The following is a 26,205-nucleotide window of genomic DNA, read 5'->3' as shown; positions in this document are numbered from 1 at the left end:
TTCCTGAGGCTGCCTCCCAAAGAGACGAGGGGTCTGTTCACATCCTTGTCTCAGAGACTGATTCTGAGGGAACCCAAACTAAGAAACAGCCGGGATTTTTATTCATTTTATTTCTGTTTTACCTAGACCATCTGTTTACTTTTCTGACGGGGCTAAGGTGCTTGTTCCTGTGGAAAGACCACTGTGTTCTTTGCAGAGTGATATGCACATACGTGGAAAATGTTGTGGGGAGCGTATGGGGATACACATGGGAGCGGGACCTCCCTGAAGTGAAAAGCTTTCAGTCTTGAGGGGGGCCGTGGGGGAGACACAGAACACGGGTAAAATTAGAGCTGCAGAGGAAGATGAACCTGGGTATCTCTAGTATTCAATATGAATACTATATTGAATTGAATATAGAGATACCCAGGTTCAAGAGAGATCGCTGGGGAATGGACCGGTTACAGCAGGCTTTGGAAGGAAGCAGAATTTTGGCAAAGAGCCTTGTTTGGGGCAACACAGACATAGGAGTGCATAGTGCTTTGCATGTAATAAGTAGTATAAAGATTACTTTTGAAAAAACGAGTGGATTCATGGAAAAGACGGGTGGATGGAGGGGTGGGTGGGTGCATACGTGGATGCATGAGAGAATGGGGAGGGGGTGACTAGATAGGGCGCAGTTGTATGGGTCGGAGGTGATAGAAGAAAGGACACTGCCTTTGCAGCCATGAATCCAGGCAAATGAAATCACAGTAGAGGTCAGGTTTTGGTAACTGACCACTCCCTTCTTGATTCTCTTACTGAACCTACAAAACCATAATCCTAGGTATTGGGGTTACATCAGCCTACTGAGTAAACAGGCTTCCTAATACAACCTAACATTTAAGGGGATCAAGGGAGCCCTCGACTTCTGCCCGGGAAAGCCGCTATGACCCCAGCCAACTCAATGACCCCTTGTACTTTACCCGATACATAAAAGGAGCAAGATCGGAAGTTGAGCATGAGCCCCTCGCCCAGCAGCACTCCAGGTCAGACCTAGCTCCTGCTGGGGAAGGTGGAGTGGCTCTGCACAGCTCTGGGAGACTGTGGATGTCAAGTCTGCAGTCTAAGGCAGAGTTTCCTGCAGTAGGCTGATAGATGTTGGGGAATGAAAACATAAAACTGTGCTGACTGCCATCTAGTGGATGTTGGGCTGTATAACAGGCCTCCATGCTCACACTGGGCTGGGAATGAGACTGAAGCAGCACATCATTAATTCAGCCTTTTCTGTTTTTCTCTAGCTTGAACCAGGCAGACCCTTACCATCCCCCAATGACCTCAAAAGAAAAATACTCATCAAAAATAAGCGGCTGAAACCTGAGGTTGAAAAAAGTAAGTCAAAGACACACCAATGATAAAGCGTGCACACATTGTGTGTTTGGACAGGTCAGCTGTCTAAAATGAAATCTATTTTAAAACCACTGATTTGGGGGAGGAAGGGAGCATGACAGTGTTGCATATACTTTTCAGAGCTAAGTGGCCACACTGACATTTAAGTGTAGGGTTCCTGCGGTGGGAAAAGCATATTCATATATTCATAAGATGCAGGATTTGGAATGATCCTGAGGCAAAATGAGAAGAAAGTGAAAGAGGCATTTTAGAATTTACCAAGATAGAAGGAACTCCTTTTTTTTTCCAGTTAATATGCTTTAAAGTCCTCTTAAAAGCTTTCCCTTTACAGTTTGCCTCTGTGAGATACACATATCTAGGAGTCCTAGGTGAATGTGAGAATGCATGAATGTGTGTATGTGTGGCGAGAGAGAAATGATTTTATTTAGATATTTCCCCTGTATTTTCCCTAGAGATTTTCTTTGAAAATATTTTCTTTTGACTACTCTCTTAATTCAGTGAATTGGTAACATGTAATATGGGGATGATTGCATTGTGTTTTTACCGTATTCTAAGTTTTATTTTTTTAATTTAAATTCAACTAATTAACATATAGTATATTATTAGTTTCAGAAGTAAAGTTCAGGTACACATCAGTCTTATATAACACCCAGGTGCTTATTACATCACATAACCTCTTTAAAGTCCATCACCCAGTTACTCCACACCCCCACACTCTTCCCCTCCAGCAACCCTCAATTAATTTCCTATGATTAAGTGTCTACTATGGTTTGTCTCCCTCTCTGGCTTCATCTTGTTTTATTTTTCCCTCCCTTCCCCTATGCTCCTCTGTTTTGTTTCTTAAATTGCACATATCAGTGAGATCATATGATAATTGCCTTTCTCTGTCTGATTTCACTTAGCATAATATACTCTATTTCCATGCACATCATGCAAATGGCAAGATTTCTTTTTTTGATAGCTGAGTAGTATTCTATTGTGTGTGTGTTTACACATATATATGTGTATATATACACTGTATCTATATCTAAGTTTTAAGTTATAGTAATTATTATTACAAAAGTAATACCATGGGAAAATGAAAACAACAAAGAAAAATATAAGAACATAATAAAATAGCACTGAGTTATGTATTTTACACATAGATACATATACTACAGCTACATGTTTAGAGATACATTTCTTATAAAACTGGGATCAGTCTAAATATGCTGATTCGTGGCGGGGAGCCTGGGTGACTCAATGGGTTAAAGCCTCTGCCTTTGGCTCAGGTCATGATCTCAGAGTCCTGGGATCGAACCCTACATCAGGCTCTCTGCTCAGCGGGGAGCCTGCTTACACCCCTCTCTTACCTGCTGCTCTGCCTACTTGTGAGCTCTGTCTCTGTCAAATAAATACATAAAATCTTTCAAAAATATGCTGTTTTTTTTTTTTTTTTATCAGAGAGAGAGAGGGGGAGAGAGCGAGCACAGGCAGACAGAATGGCAGGCAGAGGCAGAAGGAGAAGCAGACTCCCTGCTGAGCAAGGAGCCCGATGTGGGACTCGATCCCAGGACGCCAGGATCACGACCTGAACCGAAGGCAGCTGCTCAACCAACTGAGCCACCCAGGCGTCCCTATGCTGTGTTTTTTAATCTCTAATAAAACCAATTGAGTATACTTACATTCTGATGTGTGAAACACTCCACAGAATTTGTTGTGTGGGATATGCTACCGTTTAACCAGTCCCAAATCGATGGCTTTTCATTACTATAAAAACAACAATGATAAACCTAAGTCAGTGTTCGTTTTGTCCGATTTGCACAGCTTCTCCTTGAAATCAGTTGGTGCAATTCACGTTGGTTGGCCAAAAGATGTACTCATTTTTGTGTTGTGATGCATCTTGTTATACTTTCTTTCAGAAAAAGTGTACCAATTTACAGTCTCCCCACAATACGCGAGAATGCCTATTTCCCAGTGATACTCTTACAGCTGGCTCTTGGCCAGGTTGTACGTATGTGTGTCCGATGGGTCAAAGGAGAACAAGACTCTAGTTTTTTGATAGTAATGTTCTTAGTAACTCGTTTCTTGATAATATCATTATTTATAACATACTTCTTCATGTTTTTCCGTTTTCAAAATTCTTTGTCTTACTGACGTATAAGGGCTTTTTATACGTGAGAATAATAATCTCAGGTCTGTCGGTCACAGATATTTTTTCCCTGAAGTTGTATTACTCTCTGGTGTGCCTGTCTCTTTTCCATCACATAATGTCATTATTCTCGAAACTGTGGGCCTTTGGCACCAAGCCTTAAATCCTTCTCAGTGACTGAGGCTTTCTCTCAATTTAGGACCAGAACTTTGGGCATTTCACCGATGTCCCATAGTCCTTCATCAAATGTTGATGAAGGTTGCATGTCCCAAGAGAAGTCTGACCAGCAGATCTGGGTGAGACAGTGGTCTTAGGAATGTAACCAAGAGGGACTTAGCCTATATATTCCTTTCTTGGTGTTGATCTTGGGACTCAGGCTTTGCAAGTCATCTGGCATCGGTCACCATCTCCTTCCTATTTGTTTTGACTAACAGAACAGCTCGAGGCTTTGAAAAGCATGATGGAAGCTGGAGAATCTGCTGCCCCGGTTAGCATCCTAGAGGATGATAATGAAGAGGAAATAGAAAGTGGTGAGTCAGTTTTCTTCTAATTTATGTGTCACAAAAATATTTTTTGTAAGTTTATTTATTTATTTTTAAGTACTCTCTACACCCAACGTGGGCCTTGAACTCACAACCCCGAAATCAAGGGGTCACATGCTCTCCAACTGAGCTAGCCAGGTGCCCACAAAAATAATTTTTAAAATAAGAAAAACATGAGTTTGTCTCCATGGGTCCTTTTACATAATGTGATGGCTTAAGTCTAATTAGTCAAGTGTGTATTCATGCACCAAACTTTCATATTTTGGTATTTTTTGATATTTTTCCAAATGTTCCTTCCAGTTTACAGGGGCACTAGATTTTTGTGGCTTAGTCATCTCCCTTCCTGTTGTGCAATCAGCTGCTCATCCGAAATTCACAGCCAGAGAATCCTTGCTGTAGAAGACAAGGGGTTGGAATAAAAAGAACATTTTGTAATCCTTTCTATAAACAAAATATAAACTTCAGTGTTGTTAATGATGATAGTAATAAGTCAAGTAACCACGAAAGGAACACAAATAGAGACCCTCAGGGAAATGAGGGGTTTGTGTGCACACATGAAATGAACTGGAAATTCAAAGCCAGTATTAAAATTTCCAGTTAATATTCTTTCAAATAACTAGCTCACCAGAATTACCAAGACAGGTAGGTGATTTTAGCAAAGGTATCCTTGCTTAAAAAATCAGAATATTTGCTATTAGCCTCTACATTACTTGGGCCATATAGCCACAGCCATAATGATTGGCTTTAAATGGACCTTTGAAAGGTCTGGAATGTTTCAGAAAATTCTTTCTCCATTATGTGGTATGAAAATTGATTAGCAAAATTGTGTGTCTACTGGTTGGACTGCTGTCTTGTATTATGTCATGATTGGGGCTACATAATGTAGAAACACTTGGAGAAACTCTCTCCACTTATTATGTGAAATATACGAGTAGATTTTAGGAAAGTTTGCTGCTATAGGTGAAAACCTGAAAGTCGTGAGAATTAACTAATCTCAGTAATAAAGAGAGCTTTATAAAGTTGGCTCACCGTGAAACAGACTTCACTGGGATAGTGTGTGTTGTGTGTCCAAACCAGGGGTTCAACCCCACTCCCAGAGAACACAAATACTGACTGACTTTCATATGTTGTATATGGCAATGAGTGTCCAAGAAGGCAAAGATACCTGGAATTATTTAATTGGTGACTGTCATAATTTTCTATTACTAGGTAACAAACCACCCCAAAATCTAGAGGCTTTAAATAGCACATTATTACTTTCTCCCATAGTTCTGTGGGGACATCTGGGCTCACACTGATGATTTTCCCTTAAGCTTCTCATGCATTTGCAGGCAGATGACATCCAGAGCTGGAGGCATCTGACGGTTCAGTGGGGCCAGATGTCCCAAATGGCCCACTCCTGTGGCTGGCATTTGTTGTGGGGAGCTCAGCAGGGTCGAGGGCCAGAACTCCTCCCTTTGTCCTTTCCATGTGGCTTGGGCTTCTCACAGCATGATGGCCACGGTTCTAGATGGCACACCGTGAAAGCCAGTCTTCCAAGAGGCAGAATGCAGAAGCTGCTAAACTACTTTAAGAACGATGCCCAGAACTGGCCCATCATCATTGCCTGTATATTTCATATATCAAAGCAAAATTAAGGCCCGCCCAGCTTCGAGGGGAGTGGGTGAGGGGCAAGATCACATTCTAGAAGTACACGTAGGAGAGCAGGTATTCTTGGAGCTGTGTTTGGAAAATGCTGTCAACTACGCTGCCCTATTATTTCACGTTTTGGTTGTTTGTTTTTTTCGCAAATAATAAACCTGAACATGATTTCAGAATAAAATCTTGAAAAGAATATTTTTTGAAAAGGTTAATAAAATACTTCTAAAATTTGAAAAGATGAATATTATGTAAAATCAGTTCCTTAACTTAGGTTAAGTTTTACAGATGGTAGTCGAAAACATTTTAGACATTTCTAAATCCTACAATCCAGTAAAACAAACTGCAGAATACTGGACTAAATTAGCAAGAAAAATAATAGTAATATGAACCGCAACCGCTGTTGATGTACTAACTGTGAAGGAAGCCGTTTACATCACCATGTAATCTTTCTATGGCCCAATGAAACTGGTATCGTTACATTCAATTTTCAAGTAAAGGAAGTGGAAGTCTGAGAGGTAAACATAGTCTGCACATGCCCCCACAGCTGGTGAACAATGGCACTAAGAGTCAGTCCCAGAATTGTCTGACTCCAGGTTCAAGAGCTTTCGTGCCTTACAATACTGCCCATCTAATATACAGGAATACGAAAAGAACACAAATATGCAAAATTGTTGTTAAAAATATTTTTTAGAAAAAAAAATGTAACTGATGAAAGTCAAAGATGTAAAATTCCTTGAACACACACTAATCAAAGATGAGGGTCAATATGATTCCATTTATCATCCTTAAGGGTACTTCCCACCTTTTATGCGTATGCTCATTATTCCTACAAAATATTTGGCTCTGGTGGCTCCATGTTGTTCAGTGTGGACAGAAGTAATCATGTGGGATAGCATACATGAAGAAAATTAGCTGAGAGGACAAAATCATCCACTTGAATTTATGTTCAAGGGTATACAGGTTTCTGCTATACCAGTTACATATTCTTAGGTTCCTTCGATGATGCCTGGTTTAATTCTGGTCGACCAGTTGGCTATAATTACCCCAGTGTCACCGTATGATCCTACTATAGCTGAATGACAAGAGTCTCTAATTTAAATACTTCAGCACAGTAGGTAAGAGGAAACCAAGCATAACTTGAAAGATTAGCCCTGCCTGGAGGCTGTAGAAAACAGAAAAGGCCCTTAGACAATGAAAGCATGTGCCTGTTCCTTGGGCAGGATTTAGATCCCAGAGAACACGTGGCTTCCAGGACTGTGTGACAAGCAGTGGGGAGTGCCAAAACTATATGTGGTTGTGGGTGTGTCTCTGCACCTTTGCACAATCAAGGAATGGCAGCATCCATTCATACAACTCTTCTTCTTTTTAAAAGAGTATTTATTTGAGAGGGAGCACACACTTGAGAGAGCGTGAGAGAGAGGTGGGGGAACAGAGGGAGAGGGACAAGCAGACTCCATGTTGAGTGTGGACCCCGATGCAGGGCTCGATCTCAGGACCACAAGATCAGGATCTGAACCCAACCCAGAGTCAGACACTTAACCGACTGAGCCACCCAGACACTCCGTTTTTTAAAGTCAAGTCTCTGTTACTTGTATGGGGCACGTTCCTTGACGTCAAGTAGTTTATATCTGGCTGGCCAGGTTAGACTAAAAGATATATGAACTGGAAATATACTAGTAATGGTGGGAAGTTTCAAAATCTTGGTTACAGACTGTAACCTGTTTGCATGAGTCCATGCAAACTCAGTGTCATGTTAAGAGCATTGTGCTTAGAATCCAGGGAAATCTAGGTCCATATCTTCCTCTGTGACCTTGGATTTGTAAATCATATTTCCGGATCGATTTCCTAATCTATAAAGTAGACACACTGGGCTAGATTTTTTAAAGACCTATTCCAGCTCCTTAATTCCTTTTTTTCCTGCCAAAGGCCTATATGAGCTACTTTTTTTTTTTTTTCTCTTTGTAATCATCTACTTCCACTCATCCACCCATCAGAATACCAGTTTCAAAACAGGAGGGTGTCTGTCTATCTTGCCTCACTTTTGTTTCCATGTCTGGAATAACACTTTGCAAAAAGCAATCCCTCAAGGAATTCCAGATCTAAGACACCATCAGTTGAAGGACAACATTATTTTATAATGACTAGGAAAGAAAACTGCTTCCAAGTAATTGTAAAGCAGCATCGATTAGAAGAACACGTTACAACATCAGAAATATTACTATGTGAAAAAAATGCATCTTAGAAGTGATGAAATCTTATTCTTGAGTTGTTTACACATTTTAAATGTGCTTAAAACACACACACACTCACAACACCACTTCTTAAGGGTCTCCTTCCCATTGTCAGAAGTCCATAGTCAGAAATTATTTCACTGTTTTTTCCAGTAGGGGTCCCTCAAGCCCTGTGTTGTGACAGTGTGGATTTATGTTAGCCTTGACCAGAGGCCTGTGGGTTTCTCCTGATCCTGACAAGTTTTTAGGCAAATTCCTAACCTGGGAGTGTTTTGCAGAATATGGAATCATGGGAATCCAGATCTCACACCAACATGTGTCATTTTCTAGTGGATTTCTTTTTTCCACTGACAGCCTTGGGAGGATACCAGCCTCAGGAAGATACCACAGTTCTTGTCACTTTCTGGACTGGACTGGTGCTTCTGTACCTCCTTTCACAGCCTGGGCCATGCTCCTGGGCCATCAGCTTTATCTAGCACCCATTTCCAGCCTCTCAGTTAGCATGAGCCCTAGGAATGATTCTAGAGTCTCTGAAACCTAAGCCAGGGTTCAGAGGTGGTGTACAGGTGCAGTCTAGTCTTTCCAAGCTCTTTCTCTTTTATGTCTCACCACTCCCGGCCACAAGTCACTATACCCATAATGTTCACATACACATTAATCTCTTTTTAAAAATGATCAAGTGTATTTTCCTCTTCTCATACCTTCCTTGTGTTTTCCCTAAGTCCCAGGGAAGATCATAACACCCTTTGAAAGTCACAACTGTTTCTGAGTACTTGAGGCTTTAATTTTTACAGTGAGTGTACTGGGATGGAAATCAGTACTCACTTAAGAAAAATGCATTAAGCAACATGCGCGTTCAACATCATGCTAGACGGGCAAGAAATAACAGCTAACAAGATGTGCTCCTTGAACTTGAGAGCTAGTTAGAATTTTACTTGAAAAAAATTTGCCTGTTTAAATGTTCCCATCTTCATTTAGCTTCCTTCTTCCCCTCCACTCAAGATTCTGAAGATCTGACTGATGAGCAGTAATTGGGCTTCATGGATTTTCCTTTTGTCTTGCACACAGCTGACCAAGAGGAGGAAGCTCACCCCGAATACAAATTTGGAAACGAACTTTCTGCTGATGACTTGGGCCACAAGGAGGCTGTTGCAAATAGTGTCAAGAAGGTCAGAGTCTCAGTATTGCTTTTTTTTTTTTTCCCAAGACTGTCAAGAAGAGGTAGTAGCTAATAGTTATGAAATTTTAAAAATGTGACCACCACAGGAAAATAAAGTAGCCTATAATTCCCCTTCTAGGTTGGGTGGCCAGAATCAATATCTTAATGCAAGCTATGGGCAATAAGTTAGAAGGGATATTTGAGTGGCTCATTAGCCATCCTCACTGTTGGCCACCACCTATTTCTCCAGTATCCTTTAAGTAATATCATTTATTGCATTATTTTAGGTGAATAGGGAGACAATAACAGCAGCCTGTTGAAGTCATTGGGAAAATGACCTACCTGATTATCCCAAGCAAGCCCTCGTTAGAAAACCAGTCCTACCGATTAGATATCTCCTCTCCCTCTTAATGTAGAATAAACATGAACATATTTCCATCCAGCCAAGAAAAATGGCTGTTATGTACCTGCTATGTGCCAGGCATAGCCTAGGCTGTAACAACCCTAAAAGGTCAAAACAGGCTTAGTTTCTGCTCTCCTGGAGCTTAGATGATGGAAGTTTATTGGAAACTGATGGAAGTTTACTGGACAAGAATAGGAAACAACGACAAACCATCAATTATGTAATTACAATTTGTGATAAGTGCTATTATGAAAGTAAAAATGAGGGCTAAAAGGGAGAATCGCGAGGTTGAAGGAATAAGGAAACCAGAGCCCAAAGATAAAGAGGAATCAGCCATGCACAGAAGGAGAGGAAGGGCCCCAGTTATGGTATAACAGCAGCAGAGACACTGTATGGAGCGGGCTGAGTGAGGGGCAGAGGAATCAAGATGAGATCACACAGGCAGGTAACAGCTAGGTGATGCATGGGATTCGGAAGCAACTATGAAAGACTCAGATGTTAATGTAAGTGGAATCTGAAGCCCCTGAAAATGTTCAAAGAAGGGAGCAGGGCACCCTGATAGGGGTTATTGAAAAACCACTACGGTTGCCATATGGCGACTGGTTAGAAGGGAATAAGAGAGAATGCAGGAAAAGTGGTTAGGCCAGGCTGTTGCACTCAGCCAGACCCTGAGGCTTAAACTGGACAGTAGAAACAGGACTGAGTGGGTTCAAGGTCAACTGAGGAAACAAAAATGATCCAACTTGCTGATGGACTGAATTTGGGCAAGTGAGCGGGAGAGGGGAAGCGAGATGACTCTCTGCCTCTGAGTCTGAGGAGCTGGGTGGACAGTGGGGAAGACTGGAAGAGGAAGAACTCAGTGTCTCAGCGGGACAGGATCTTTGAGGGCTGTGAGATACTCCGGGGCACTGCCACTAAGGCACGCATAGCCTTGACCCCTGATCCTGCTTTCATTTCCTACCTGTGTAATCTCAGGTAAGTTAACTGAAGCTCCCAGTGCCTGGGTTTTCTCTACTGCAAGGTGAAAATACCGCTTACGTCACTGGTCCATTTTGAAGAGTCGATGGGTCTAGAATATGTAAAGAGCTTCCTCCGGTGGTACCTAGCACATGGTCATTCCCATTAAGGCCTTCATTACTGCTGCTCTGTTATCACTTTCATCTTCACCATTGTGAGCATCGTCATCACCTGTATCTAGAACTAGAAGAACTAGAAGAGAGGTGGGGCTAGAGATATAAACTGGAAGTTCAGGAGATGAGATTTAAAGCCATGGAAATATTTGAGATGACCAATGGGAAGAGGCAGCGATATGGCCAAGATATGGCCCGAGAGGTAGGATGGAAATCGATGAGATCAAGGAAGCCAAGAGAACAGGTGGAAGACAAGAAGAGAGGTGTTCTCCCCCACAGCTTAATTAAAATATAATTGACACTTAGCATTGTGTAAGTTGAATGTGCATAAGCAATGATTTGATACCTGTATATATTCTGAAATGATTATTTCAGTAAGGTAAGTGAACATCTCCATCGCCTCATAATTACCTGTGTGTGTGTGTGTGTGTGTGTGTTTATGTGGTGAGAACATTTAAGATCTGCTCTCTGAGTAACTTTCAAGTATGCAGTAAAATGTTAACTATGAACATTCTGTTCGTTAGATCCCCAGAACGTTCTACTCTTATCCCTAGACGTGTGTCCCCCTGGACCAACACCTCCCCATTTCTCCCACCTCCTGGCCCCTGGCAAAGTGGTTGGTGTTTGACTACTGTTGATTAACTCAGTAAGAAGACTCCAGAGTTCTAGGGCTGGCAACATGGAGGTCACTGGTGACCTTGAAAAGAGAAGTTGCAAGGGTGTGGTGGGGGCCACGGAAACAGACAGATGTGAATGAGTAGAGACTATACTTTTGAGAAGTTTTGCTATAAAGGGAAGCAAGGAATAGGCTGAGGGGTAATGGCAACCATAGAAGTCAAGGGAGTGTTATTTTTAGAAGGAATGAATCTGGAGTGTGTTTGCAAACTTTTGGAAGTGGGGCCGTAGAGAGGGAGAGATTAGGCTTTCGAGAGGGAGAGAAGGCATAACTGCCTGTGAGTTCCTGGAGAAAGGAGAGTGGATGGTATTCATGGTGATGTGGTGGGGCAAGGATTCTTAATCATTGAAGACAGTGGCTGAAGGTGTAAGTGCATCCATTTGGTAGTAGTTGAAATTGGGAGAGTGTTGGCAGAGCAAACCCAAAGGAACACTTTGATTACACCCTCCCTCTTCTGATAGAGACTATTGCCTCTACTTTGAGACTCTTGGATGCCTACTAAGACTCAGTGCCTACCTTGATGCTCCCTTACCACATAAAGCCTTTATCACTACCCACGCATGAGTGTTGAATCAAGTAACCATTCGTGCTTGCCTGCCCTTTATGTATCAGGAGAGGTGGCCACATCAAACGATTTCCTAAACCCCATGACGAAATAATTAATCTACTGTAAGGAAACATCTAAATAGGAAAGACTATCAAGAAAGGAGGGGAGACAGTATTAAGATTTATTTTTCTGGTACATAAGTCAGGCTATTGTATCTTTCCTCCTTATTTCGCTGATGGCTTTATGTCATCAATAATTTTCCACCTTCACCAATAAAAAGAATAACAAGCTTACCCATATTTATTTAAACATTTACATATATATGGCTGGTAAATTTGGAATTTTGCCCTTTAGAGAAGTAAACAAATTAGTCTTTCTCTAATTTAGGCTTCAGATGACCTTGAACATGAAATCAACAAAAAGGTAAGAAAATAATTTCCTTGTGTAGTTTGCTTTCATGACAGAATACCAAATGTGCCCCCGTAATATTGAACAGTTTGTACTAAATGTTAACCCTGTCTCCCTCCCACGTCAACCCGTGGAATGTCAGGCTTACTGTTCACCATATTCATATGCTTAATGCATCTCATTGCAAGAGTCTTCAAAAGAAAGAATTATTCACAGTGGTGAAATAAGCAAGTCCTGATAAAAATCACAAAATGAAAGCAGGTGAATAAGATGGTTTTCCTGAAATTAAGTTTTTAGTACAGTCAGACACTTAGTTGGCATTAGAGATTTCATTTCTATAATAAGAGTGCATAATCGTCAACACATCAAATTTGAAAATAAAAATGACCTAATAGGTCATCAGATGTTCCAGCATAGTAGGAAGGTGATCTTGTTTCCGACTATACTGACATTTTAAAAGATCATTAATTAATTATTTAATTTAATTTTACACTGCCTGCATTCTAGGACTTCCATTTGGTGTTCTTAGATATGGAGTTTATTATAAATCAAGTTCCATTTTTTATTTCTTTTGTCCTCTTTGACGTTCTTCATGGTAGCACAGTGGTTTCTCTGAGTCCATGCGAATGGTTTGTTATGGTCGGGAGATTGGTGGCAGGCGTCGACAAAAGTTTGCCTTGTGATTTGATCCCCATTCATTGGAGTTGGAGAACATCATGTCTGGCTGTCTGTGGGGCCCTATCTTATTTGGGGTGAGACCCTATCTTCTTACTGTGTATAGAGTAAGTTTAGATAAGACCGATCTCAGTCCCCTCCCATCATGTTCATGAACTGTTCTTCTAGAATTTCAGAGGATATTGAGGTCAACACAGTAGAGGTTAGTGTTTGGTCACTGCCGTGTATTACCTGAATAGCTGCGACCGAATCGCGTTCATCCCCAAGGCCCAATCGCGTTCATCCCCAAGGCCCCGGTCTTCTCCCATGGTCAGTGGGTGGGACTCTCACCCTTACTCCACATGACTAACAGTAATGATGTCATCCATTACTAACAGTATGATGTCGTCCAAGCAGGAATTCAGCCCACTGCCCAACACAGGGTCCTGGTGTTACTTACGGAGTCACACGGCCTCTGCCCTTGTTTGGGTGGATGGGACATATAAAGAAATGACTAAACATGAAAACAAGTTACATTATTTGATTATGTATCTCGGGCTTTTATTGGTGAAATCAATTTGAGGATTTGGAATGCTCAGATTGTTAAATCATCAGATAAAATAATCTGACCACTTTTCTCACTAGTCCATTCCTGTGACTAGTCCATAGGAATGGACTAAGTAAGTAGTTCATCCGCCTGTATCAGTCGATGCAGGAAACTGTGGCACAAAGTGGAAAAACAACTTCCGAGTGTGTCAGAATCCCCTGGGGGGCATATTAGAACATGAATTCTTGGACCTCATCCTCTGAGATTTCTGATAAAGTGAGTCTTCATCAGGCTTTCAGAGCTAGCTCTCAACAAAATGTGGATCATTTTTGAAGGAATTGTTTTTGTTGTTTATTTCTTTCCAATTTACCAAAATAATTTACCTCTATGTAAAATAATGCAATTTTGACATGTCCTCGGTAGTGGTTTATCAGACTATTTTTAGAATAAGCTTTTTTAAAAAGTACCATAGACTACTTTTATATGTGGCTTAAATTCTAAACCAGTGTTAAGCAAAGTATGGTCCCCGAACCAGCCCCGTGATTACCACTTAGGAACTAGTTGAAAAGAAAATACTTGGGCCTCCCCCCCGAGACTCACTAAAAAAAAAACACACAAGTTGTTTTTCCATTTTGTGCCACAATTTTTGAGATTGTAAATGGTAATACTTGCTACATATTTCCATAGATTGCTATGAACCTCAGTATACTTTCCTTTAAAGTCCTCTGGCAATCTTAGAAAAATGTAAGAGTGGACATCCTTGTCATGTTCCTTATATTTTATTACTATCTCCTTTTATATTATTAGAGGCTATGATGACATGAACCTTTTTTTTTTTAAGTATGTTCCAGGCCCAACGTGTGGCTCAATCTTAGGACCCTGAGACCAAGAGTCTCTTGCTCTCCTGACTCCTGACTGAACCAGGCAGGCACCATAGACAGGCGCTTTTAAAATTATCCTGTAGCAAAATGGAGGAAGAAAAGGTCTTTCTCTTTCAGTTTGTGCGTGCAGGTCGTCTTTCGCGAGGACATCTGTAGCAGGTTTCTGTCTCACCTGAGTCCTCAACACGTGCATTCCTTTCATTGTGCTCCATAGGGCCTGGTGACCGTGGAAGACGAACAGGCATGGATGGCGTCTTATAAATATGTAGGTGCTACCACTAACATCCATCCGTATTTGTCTACAATGATCAACTATGCACAACCCGTAAAGTTTCAAGGTTTCCATGTGGCTGAAGGTAACACCAAAGGTTAAATTCTATTGCCTTTTTTGGTCTGCTTCTCTTCTGTCGTGCCGCTGAGCTGTGCTCTGACTCGTCGCCATTTTCTTTCCTGAGCACAGCCCCTTTCCTCCTCACTGTGTTTTGTGTCACAGACTGTGCCTGTGCCTGTAGCCTCCTGTCCTTGGTATGCTTCAAGATTGCCTTGCTATTCCCCACATTGTCCACAGGGTGGCTCTGAGGTACTGCAGATTTCTTAGTGTTGCCTCTTGCGTTCCATGGATCTTCCTGTGTGTCAGAAAGCAACTGAATTTTTTTTAAATAATTTTTTATTTTTTTATTAACGTATAATGTATTATTAGCCCCAGGGGTACAGGTCTGTGAATTGCCAGGTTTACACACTTCACAGCACTCACCATAGCACATACCTTCCTCAATGTCCATAACCCAACCACCTTCTCCCGACCACGCTCCCCCCAGCAACCCTCAGTTTGTTTTGTGAGAGACTAAGAGTCTCTTATGGTTTGCTTCCCTCCTGATCCCGTCTTGTTTCATTTATTCTCTTCCTACCCCCCAATCCCCCCACGTTGCCTCTCAACTTCCTCATATCAGAGAGATCATATGATAATTGTCTTTCTCTGATTGACTTATTTCGCTCAGTATAATATCCTCTAGTTGCATCCACATTGGAAAGCAACTGATTTCTGTGCATTGATTTTGTATCCTGCCATATTACTGAGTTCCTGAGTTCTAGTAGTTTGGGGGTGGAGTCTTTTGGGTTTTCCATATAAAGTATCATGTCATCTTCAAAGAGAGAGAGTTTGACTTCTTCTTTGCCAATTTGAATACCTTTTATTTCTTTGTATTGTCTGATTGCTGTTGCTAGCATTCTAGTACTATGTTGAACAACAGCGGTGAGAGTGGACATCCTTGTCATGTTCCTAATCTCAAAGGGAAGACTGTCAGCTTTTCCCCATGAGGATGGTATTTGTTGGGGGTTTTTCATAGACAGATTTTATGAAATTGAGGAATGTTCCCTCTATCCCTATACTATGAATTGTTTTAATCAGGAACAGATGCTGTATCTTGTCAAATGCTTTTTCTGCATCAATTGAGAAGACCATGTGGTTCTTCTCTCTTCTCTTACTGATTTGTTCTATCACATTGATTGATTTGCGAATGTTGCACCACCCTTGCATCCCATGGATAAATCCCACCTGGTCATGGTGGATAATCTTTTTAACCTACCATTGGATCCTGTTAGCTTGGATCTTCACGAAGACCCCTTTTGATCAAAAGCAGACCTCCAGAAATATCCACAGGATTTTTAAATTTTCATAATCTTTTTTTGAGCTGGAGAAGCCACCCTAGTCATCAAATAGACATATCTTGGGGGGGTGGCTGTGAGGGCCATCTACACATAATTTGTTTCATGACTCCAGATTTAATCCATCACTATTTAAGTCAGCTGTCTCTAGCCCCAGGACATTAATGAACGTAGGCAATACTGATAACATAATGGAACACCTGCCTCCAAAGCCTCATGATTTGAGATGTAATTACATTTATTGCTTGTCTTTCCATAAGGTTGGATGGAAGCGTTGCTGAGTGCATCTTTATTTTTCTTTACAGAGCGCAATATTCATTATAACATGTCTTCTTTTAATGAGTCCGTCGGCCTGGGCTACTTGAAGACGCACGCCATTGAATTTGTGAAGTATCCTTACGTAGTGAATGGAGTAAACGGCCAGTGCCCTTTAAGTTTGGCGGGGGTCTCTGAAACAGATAAATGGCGAAGAGATAATTGTGGTTGTCGAGCTAATAAAATAGTATGTGTGAAAGACCACAGCAACTGCGAAAACCTGCCCAAATGTGAATTGTTTACACAGTGAACTCTGGTTTTTCTCCTCAGCCTCACTCATACATGTGAAATTTCCTCTCTGTTAGCTTCGTGTTTGTCATTGTCGGTCTAGCCTTTGTTGTGTATTTATTACTTCTGGAATGCTCTTTTTTCTCCCCTCATTCTCCTTAATAAGTTACACAGTTATAACAAACGGCAAATGAGCCGCATTTACCCCAAGGGAGGCCGGGTCGATTCCAGTAATTACATGCCTCAGATTTTCTGGAATGCTGGCTGCCAGATGGTTTCGCTCAACTATCAAACCCCAGGTAGGAACCAATGTCCAGTGACCTCAAATTCCAGGAGAACACTTTGACAGGATGGTGCCAACCATTGCCATCCGTTGGCCGTGGGCATTTTTTTTTTTTTTTTTGGAAAGGAATGAGACATATGGCAAAACAATGTGATGTTGGATTTATGTAATGGTGAGATACGAAACACCAAAAATAGAGCCCTGTAAAGGGTGGAAGACAAAATATTTTGATTTAAATTGAATTTCCTTTCATAAATACCACAACTAATCTGCCAAACATTGTCCCCCTTTCCAAAATATTTTTAATTTTTCTTCTTTTCGGATCAAACTTGTCTTCTTTTCCAGAGACAGAATTAAATGAAAAAAATCTGAGTATCTCTGTCAGGACTATGACTCATTTCTCCTTTAGAAAGTACCCTTCTCCCTGTTAACATTCAGCAGGTATCAATAACACAGCATCTCATCATAAAAGTACAGAATATTCAAGAGTAAACTCCATTAAAACAGTGTGTAAGGATTTATATATTCTTAGAGGTACTAATCCGCAACTTGGTCCTCCAAAGTGTGTTCAAAGGCAGGCTTTCAATATATGATCTTTCCCCCTCCCTGGAAGGAGAGGAGTGAATTTTTAAAGTGCATGAACAATGTTTTTCAAGTTTTTGAAGTCTACTTAAGAGCCAAGTATGACAATTTTAAGATCAGAGATAGAAAAATTCTGGGCTCTAGTTGTTTACCTAAAAGAGGTAAGAAATATGCCACAAAACCATTCAGATGCTGTGGTTAATCCCATAGCCTGGTCCTTAAAGTTGGCAAAACAAAAAGATTTTCTTGTTCAGTCCTTTGCTATATAAGGGGGTGCCTCCCACGTTTCCTGGTTGGGGGGGCCTTTTCCTTTTCTAGTCCATCCACCATACTTTGAGAGTTTCTGTCCACCTTGTTTTCTATTATCTGGCCTGACCAAAAGTTCTCTTGACTTCCATCCCTTTGCCATAAACGTGGGCTCGATAGTACTTCCCTGCCATTGGTGACGACTTCTCAGGGACCGGAAGCTGGGGTCAAATGTCTACACAACATCCCCATCAGTCCTTGCTATACTGAACTACGACCAGATATCAGTATAAGCCCATAGTATTTCTAGCAGAAACCAAATAAAATAGAATGCTGCTTTTACTTTTTTAAAAAAAGCAGGGGTGGGGGGGTAGGGGAGGTCAAGTAGTATTTTCAGTTGTCAGTCCGTTATATGGATTAAATTATCCTAAACCAGTTTATTCACTAGGTCAGCATGTGTTTTATTCTATAACATTAGGATCAACCACAACATGCTGAAGAAGGGAAAAAATAATCTACTAGCTTGTTTGTTTTGTTTTGTTTTGCTAATGAAAAAAGTGTTTTATTCTAGGGACGCCTGGGTGGCTCAGTTGGTTAAGCAGCTGCCTTCGGCTCAGGTCATGATCCCAGCGTCCTGGGATCGAGTCCCACATCGGGCTCCTTGCTCAGCGGGGAGCCTGCTTCTCTCCCTCTGTCTCTGCCTGTGCTCGCTCGCTCTCCCTCTCTCTCTCTGACAAATAAATAAAATCTTAAAAAAAAAAAAAGTGTTTTATTCTATAACATTAGGATCAACCACAACATGCTGAAGAAGGGAAAAAATAATCTACTAGCTTGTTTGTTTTGTTTTGTTTTGCTAATGAAAAAAGGGAAGATTGTGTCCACTTGTGAGAGAAAAATCCCAAGCCATGCCCTGCCAACATAGACACCACTAGAAGAATTCTCCCTAGGTTTAAAAGTAGGTGCAAGCCACTAATTTTTCCATGATACTACCTGGATTATTTTTTATTGCTTTTAATTGAGTTTGTATTCCTATGACCTTCCTGGAATACCCGCAGCCGATCCTTCCTCTGTGACCATAAGCCACATTCTCCCCAGTTGGACACCTATACCCTCAACACTGATTGGACAATCATTTGACTCATATGTTGAATCCAATTTTTAATGCAATTCTAGCATGATCTTTATGAAAACTCATTTTATGTTTGACTTAAGCACAGATGATTTCAACAGGGAAGAGGATTGTGTGTGCTCAACAGACCCAGATGTAACTTGAAATGTTAAAAAAGACCTTTCAGCCTAGGATCTGTATGTGACTTCCATTGTTTAAAATCACCCATTGTGGTCTTCTTTATGCACGGAGATGAGATGCTAAATTATTTTTGTCTCTTGACAGATTTAGCGATGCAATTGAATCAGGGAAAATTTGAGTATAATGGATCATGCGGGTGAGTAATATGATTTAAACTGTTGTCACTGTGTTCCTGAACCCATACTACAGCTGTAATGAAACTGTGTCATTTTTAATTAGGGGCTGCTCAATTTAAGCTGAGTTTGAGGGATGGGATAGAAACAATTGAAATCCCTAGATAGATTGTATTTGTAAGTATATGTTTTTCATCTACCCAGTTTATTAAGCAGAATTATCCCCCTAAAAATTGAACCATAAGTTAAGCAGTTTATCATACACACTCGAGTTTAATTCCCTTGCTTTAAATTCAAGAGTGGAGGTTTTTATAGCTACGAGAAATAATGATCCCTGCTCATTTGGACATTAACTGGAAACATGGATAATAAGTATATGTATTTTCCCTAAGACACACAGAGGAATGAAGTTGATTTAGTATGGAAGGAAGTTATGAAAGTCAATTTGAATGTAACACCCCTAGAAAGAAAGCTTTGTCCTGTCTTGATTCTTTTGCATGTCTTGTAAAGAGCGGTTATCAAAAAATAATGCTATGAATATTGTTCTAGTTGACTGAACGGGCGTTCTTTAACATCTGTGAACCAAGGAGTGAAATAAGAAATGTTGATTTCCTAATTTTGTAACGTGGAACACAACACAGAAAGGTTAAGTGAAAATGTGAAGTTAAATTCTGTGGAGAAAAAAAACAGTGTGGCCATTTTTTTTTTTCCCCTCCATGCATCTGTCCCCGAGCCTCTAAATTAATCCCATGGAGTGCTATCCCATCCATAATACTACTGTCAGGAAATCCTTGGCTTCCCTGGTTGAATACCTCAATTTTATCACTAAGAACAGCCAGCCAAGATAACATTCTTCAGCAGTCACACGTTCAGAGTGCACACTTGTCCCTCTTCCCCCTGCCGAATGGTTCTCTACCCGTGTACTTCTACCCATGAGTGGACCCCCCCCCCGACATGCATCGCTGGCACATATGTTGTGTTTTCCTCTGCTGTGTGCTTTGAGAGAAATCAAAGTCTTACACCGTAAACTAATGTGTTATATGTCAATTACAGAAAGAAGTAAAAACTATGTAATTCAAAAGAAAACTGCCAAATACACATTTTTAGAATTATATTTTCAAATATTTTATTTATTGGGGTACCTGGGTGGCTCAGTCATTAAGTGTCTGCCTTCTGCTGAGGTCATGATCCCAGAGTCCTGGGATGGAGCAGTCCTAGCTGGTAGATACGGGGCTGGCCACGCAGGGGTATTTCCTTGGAGCAAGGGCATCCAGGACGCTCTGGCTTTCCCTATGTTGCCTTTGTCATTCACCCACCCACCTGCAGGGACTTGTTAAACACTCCTTGTTGGCGTGTCTGAGGGCTGGGTGTCCGTACAGAGGTCTTCTGAACCTTTCAGGCTTAGGGTGGCAAACGGTAGTGGTTGTATAGGGAACAGCAGTGTTGCATAGCACATGCACACCCTCTGAATCCACCAATGCTAACAAAACACTGGGAATCTGCCCGGGACTCCCTGTCTGCTCTCCAGCCTGATCTTTTGGAAGGCTGTGCCCCTGAGCTCAGTAAGTGTGGTTTTCAGTAGGAAAGTGAGTGGTAGTTCATGACAGACTCCTTTCTAAAGGTATAAAAATGGAAGGCATTTGTATCATTCCCAAGGGAACAAGACAGAGCAAGTTAATTTCTCAAGTCCGCATACTTTCAGAGGAAATTGGCCTGGCTGAGACCAACATAGTAGGATGTTTTAGGATCCAAAGATGCATACTTTTTGTAGAACTTTCTCAGGGTGAAATGTGTCTTGAAATCCATGACGGTCTTATAGTTACAATCAGCCATTTTGCTTTCCTGCTGGTAGAGAAGATAGTGGAGTATTGAACAATTGGCGCCATCTTGGGTGTGATGAAATAGATTGTCCTTCCTTATGGGCCCATCCTCTGATTCTTATGGCTTCTGTCCACCCACCTGGCTGAAGGCCCTTCTTTTCTTCTTCTCTTGCCTCCCAGGACCCTACAAAGGCTCCCTTCACTTGTCATTGGCTTTGGCCTCTGCTCAAGTCCACCACACAGACCTGGGTGCTTGGAATGAATTTTATTTTCTGTACCAAAAAACACCAGGCAGGACCAGCTATGGTTGGTTTGAGGGGCCCAGTGCAAAATGAAAATAAAGACCCCTTGTTCACAAATTCTTAAACATTTCGTGACAGTAGCTACAGAGCATTAAACCAGACACAAAACTCTTCTAAGTTCAGAGCACTGTGTAACGACACAGGTCCCACTGATGCCCGGTGCTCCCTGGACCTGCACAGGCACCAGTGAGTGGTGGCCTCTGCTACATCCACAGGTCCCCACAGGCCCCAAGTAGACACCCCTTCAAGATAAGCTGGCTCAGTGTCACCCCCAAGCGAGGACTTACCTCCTGGCCCTGTCAAACTTCTCCATGCTTTCTTTTATTTATTATTACTATTTAAGTATATAAGATCAATACATTAAACTGAAGGCTGCCTGCCTTGGAGAATTGGACTCTGGTTTCTTGCCCTTTTCCCCTGGCACTTCTTATTTTGTATTGGTTCACGCTCTCACAGAGGAGTTTTCTTCTAAGCAGATGTGGAAGGAAGGAACATGGAAAAATGTTTTGGGCACCCAGAAATCATCAGCATCACAATTTTGTATTTTTGGTAAGAAAGGTCCCTTCAGAAATGGCTGTAGGGAATAGAGAGTACGGAATCTCCAGAGAGTCTCTGCGCCTGCTGTTCTCAGGAGGCAAATCCCTCATTCCATGCAACTGGAATCCATGTTCCCCTTCTTGTGAAAGCCAGAACCATCCTCTCTTACATCCCCTTGAAGCTAACGGCTGATATTTTGTCAACACTGGTAGGCTTCGCTTGAAGTAGTGTGTGTTAATATTGTAGTTTCTCATCTACTTTCCATTCTAAGACTTCAATTTTTGCCATATCATCATATTTTCCAGTGTCTAACACTAGCCACAAAAAAGGGGTGGGTCCCAAATCTAAAACTGTAAATATAGAAAACCATCTGTTTTGTGCAGTTAGATTTTAAATTAATATTTAGGGTTACATTCTCTTGGATACAGGTAAAAGTTCAAAATCATCTTTAATATTTGAATGATTCTGAAAATTCTGTATGTCTTTGATTTTAAAATCAGTGCTGTCCTTGGAGGTTCTTTACTGATGATTACATCTAAGTTGAATGGTTATTTTAACACTTTTTTTGCTCAAACTTAGAAGATAACAATGAATGACAACTTTGTCTAAACCACAAAAATGGAACTTAGAGTTTGTCTTTAAGGAGAAAAGTCACACCCCAGAATCCTTTCTGGTTGGATTTTAAAAGATAATAAATTTGACAGCATCTAGAGTTAAAATCAGTAAAAGTTACACTCCTAAAGAATAGGAAAGACTTGATCCCTCTAATTTTGATCCTTTACACTTAAAAGTAAACCCATAGTTTGGGGGAAAGTACTTTTATTGTCCTTTATCTGCTATTCAGGTTAGGATGGATTTTTCCTACCTGCGGTTATAGTCCTTTGTAAAAACAAAAATTTTTTTCTTAGATGAAATCTGATACAAGTTCAGGGCAGTTATGGAATCTGGCTGAGGTCTGATTATGTGACTGTAACTAAAGGAGATAAGGGACAGACATTGTGGAGTTGGGTCAATTTCCAAACATTTTCCTTGCTTCACAAAGAAAACTCATACCCTTTAGCCATTACCTCCCTGTAACCCCTACTCCCTATTAGCAGCCATAACCATTAAAGCCACCATCTACTCTCTGTCTCTCTGGATTTGTACAGACAGCACATTTTATAGGAATTAATTCATGCAGTATGTGGTCTTTGTGACTGGCTTCTTTCACTTAGCATTATGCTTTCAAGGTTTATGCCGTAGCACATATCAATACTCATTTCTTTCTACCAAGTCATTTCCCATAGTGTGGGTATGCCCCATACTATATATTCACTTAAATATTGATAGACATCTGGATTGTTTCCATCTTTTGGTTATTAGGAATTATGCTGCTCTAACATTCATTCACAGACAGGTTTTTGTGTAGATGTATTTTCATTTTTCTTGGGTATTTACTAAGAGTGGAATTGCTGGGTCACATGACACCTCTATTTAACTGTTTGGGGAACAGTCAGACTGTCTTGGTTTCATTTCACATTCCCACCAGCCATGTATGAGGGTTCCATTTGTTCCATGAACTTGATGATACTTAGTGTTATCTGACTTTTTTACTATAGCCATTCTAATATGTGTGTAGTGACAGTTCACTGTGAGTTTGATTTGCATTTCTCTCAAAACTAATGATACCAGGCATTTTTTCATGTCCTTATTATTGGCCATTTGTTTCTCTTATTTGGAGAAATATGTGTTCAGATCACTTGCCCTCTTGTCTACTGGGTTGTTTTTGACATATCGTAGGCACACGCCTCTTATCAGTATGTGATTTGCAAATATTTTCTCCCATCCTGTGGCTTGTTTTTTCATTATCTTGATATTGCCCTTTGAAGTGCAGAGGTTTTTACAATAAGGCTAATTTTATCTTTTTGTTTTCCTCGTGTTGCTTATGCTTTTGATGTTATGTCTAAGACCCATTGCCAAGTTGTGAAGATTTATCCTTATTTTTCTTCTAAAAAAATTATCATTTTGGCTCTTTGGTTCATCTTGAGTTAATGTTTGTATATGATGTGAGGGAAGAGACCAGTTTTCTTCTTTTGCATGTGGCCATTATAGTTGTCCTAGCAACATTTATTTAAAAGAATATTCTTTCCCTCTTTGAATAATCTTGGCATCCTTGTCAAAAACCAACTGAGCATAGATACATGAATTTATTTCTGGATTCCCAGTTCCATCTCATTGATGTATGTGTGCATTTTTATGCCAATACCACACTTCCTTGATTACTGTTGCTTTGTAGAAAGTTTTGAAATTGAGAAATATGAGAACTTCAATTTTGTTTTTCTTGTTCAAGGGTATGTTGGCTATTCTTGGTCCTTGAGTTTTGGATCAGCTTGTCACTTTCTCAAGAAGCCACTTGGGATCTGGATAGGGATTGAATCTGTATATCAATCTGGTGAATAGTGCCAGCTTAACCATATCAAGTCTTCTGATCCATGAACACAAGATGTCTTTCCATTTACTTAGATCTTCTTTAACATCTTTCAACAGTGTCTTGTAGCTTTCAAACTACATGCACTTATATCATTAAATTTATTCCTAAGTATTTTATTCTTTTTGGTGCTGTGATAAATGGAATCTTCTTAATTTCAGTTTTTGGATTGTTCATTACTGGTATTTAGAAATACAATTGATTTCTGTATATTGGTTTTTAACCCTGCAGCCTTGTTGAATTCATTTATTAGTTCTGATGGGTTTTAAAAATATATGTATATTCTTTAGATTTTAGAAGAATTTTACAAAGAAAAAGAGCATGAACTAGGGGAGGGGCAGAGGGAGAGGGTCTTCAAGCAGACTCCCCACTGAGCAAGGAACCCAGTGTGGGTTCGATCTCATGACCCATGAGATCATGACTGAGCCAAAACTAATAGTCAAACACTTGACCAACTGAACCCAGGCACCCCTCTGATCATTTTTAAGTAGATTCCTTAGGTAAATTCCTTACGTATATTCTATATACAAGATCATGTCATCTGTCAGGAGGAGTTTTACTTCTTTCTTTCCATCTAGATATCTTTTATTCCATTTTCTTGCCTAATGGCACTAGCTAGAAATAGGGAAATAATTACATCTTTGTGTTCACCTGCCTTTAACTTGAAATTACATGGTTCTTTTCACTGTGAACAGAGACAACAATCCGCAGTACTATTAACAGTACCTGTGACTCTGACACCAATGTAAATCACAGATATTTTTGTATCATTACTACTGTTACAGATCTCACAAAATATTTTTATGCATATCAGTACTTTAAAATTATAGTTATCAACTTAGCATCATATCTCATAATTCAATGCAGTCATTAAAACACAAAGTAGAATATCATGTACTCTGATATTTTTTTTTTTTTAAGATTTTATTTATTTGACAGAGAAGAGAGATCACAAGTAGGCAGAGAGACAGGAAGAGAGGGGAGGGGGAAGCAGGCTCTCTGCTGAGCGGAGAACCCGATGCAGGGCTTGACCCCAGGACCCTGAGATCATGACCTGAGCCAAAGACAGAGGCTTAACCCACTGAGCCACCCAGGGTGCCCCTACTCTCATATTTTAGTAACTAGAGCTCATATAATTGGTTTTTCACTGCTGTTCCTTGTATTTTATTTTGTGTGCATGAGAGTAAGTATCTAAGGAGGTCCGTGGCATAAAAAAGTTCAAGAGAATGTAATAGCATCAGGAAGCTCGATGTCACTGAGCCGGGAATATAAAAGCATTCCTCGTTTCCTGCCTCTCTTCAGGATTCTCCATAGGAAAGGAATAGTTTCTTCAATCTTTAGACTCCTCTACCTAAAACCCTAGCTCTTAAAGTAGAGACGGGAGAAAGGAAGGACTTAGTGTCCTGAAGCATGAGTGTGTTAGTCATTGTAAATGCAGCTCATAAACTCTTTCTTTGCTTTTGTCCCACCAGGTACCTCCTCAAACCAGATTTCATGAGACGGCCCGATCGGACATTCGATCCCTTCTCTGAAACTCCTGTCGATGGGGTTATTGCGGCCACTTGCTCAGTCCAGGTAGGCCCCCTGCTGTCTCAGAACTGTAAAAACATGTCTGCGGGTGGTCCTGGAAAAGCCTTAAGAAGCCACATTGAAATATTTAATGTCAAGTCACAAGGCCCATGTGTTGCTCTCAACTTTGCGATTGCCCCTTTTCTTCCTAAGAGATACCTTTTGTTCCCTAGTGGAACTATTAGCTACATTCAGCAGAAGACACCAGATCAAAAAAGTACCTACTGGAGGATATGGAGCAGTAAGAACTCTTAATCATTGCTGGTGAGAATGCAAAATGGGGCAGCCACTTTGGAAGCGTACTCTTATCCTATAATCCAGGAATCATACTCCTTGGTATTTACCCAAACGGATAGAAAACTTGCACCCACACAAAAACCTGCACAGAGGTGTTTGTAGCAGCTTTATTCGAAATTGCCAAAAATTGGACAACTAAGATATCCTTCCATAG

The 26,205-nt window shown here is 40.7% G+C and overlaps 1 protein-coding gene across 8 annotated transcripts in view; it reads left to right on the top strand.

Moving 5' to 3' along the window:
- The window catches only part of PLCB4 (phospholipase C beta 4), a 410,418-nt gene that overhangs the window by 333,674 nt on the left and 50,539 nt on the right, over positions 1–26,205 (top strand). For 5 of the 8 annotated variants that reach the window (XM_082744397.1, XM_082744391.1, XM_082744393.1 and 2 more), the window contains 9 exons: positions 1,260–1,350; positions 3,934–4,029; positions 8,982–9,082; positions 12,216–12,251; positions 14,533–14,674; positions 16,289–16,373; positions 16,701–16,825; positions 19,031–19,082; positions 25,658–25,760. In XM_082744397.1, coding sequence (XP_082600523.1) covers positions 1,260–1,350; positions 3,934–4,029; positions 8,982–9,082; positions 12,216–12,251; positions 14,533–14,674; positions 16,289–16,373; positions 16,701–16,825; positions 19,031–19,082; positions 25,658–25,760 — 831 coding nt within the window. The remainder of the gene's footprint in view (positions 1–1,259; positions 1,351–3,933; positions 4,030–8,981; positions 9,083–12,215; positions 12,252–14,532; positions 14,675–16,288; positions 16,374–16,700; positions 16,826–19,030; positions 19,083–25,657; positions 25,761–26,205) is intronic. The other 3 variants (XM_082744398.1, XM_082744395.1, XM_082744396.1) reach the window with 1 other exon arrangement.

The sequence above is a fragment of the Mustela nivalis genome, assembly GCF_964662115.1.
Source record: "Mustela nivalis genome assembly, chromosome: 8".
In the NCBI taxonomy this organism is placed as follows: Eukaryota; Metazoa; Chordata; class Mammalia; order Carnivora; family Mustelidae; genus Mustela; species Mustela nivalis.
Note: the sequence above shows the minus strand (reverse complement) of the source record. Positions and strands in the feature narration are given on the sequence as shown.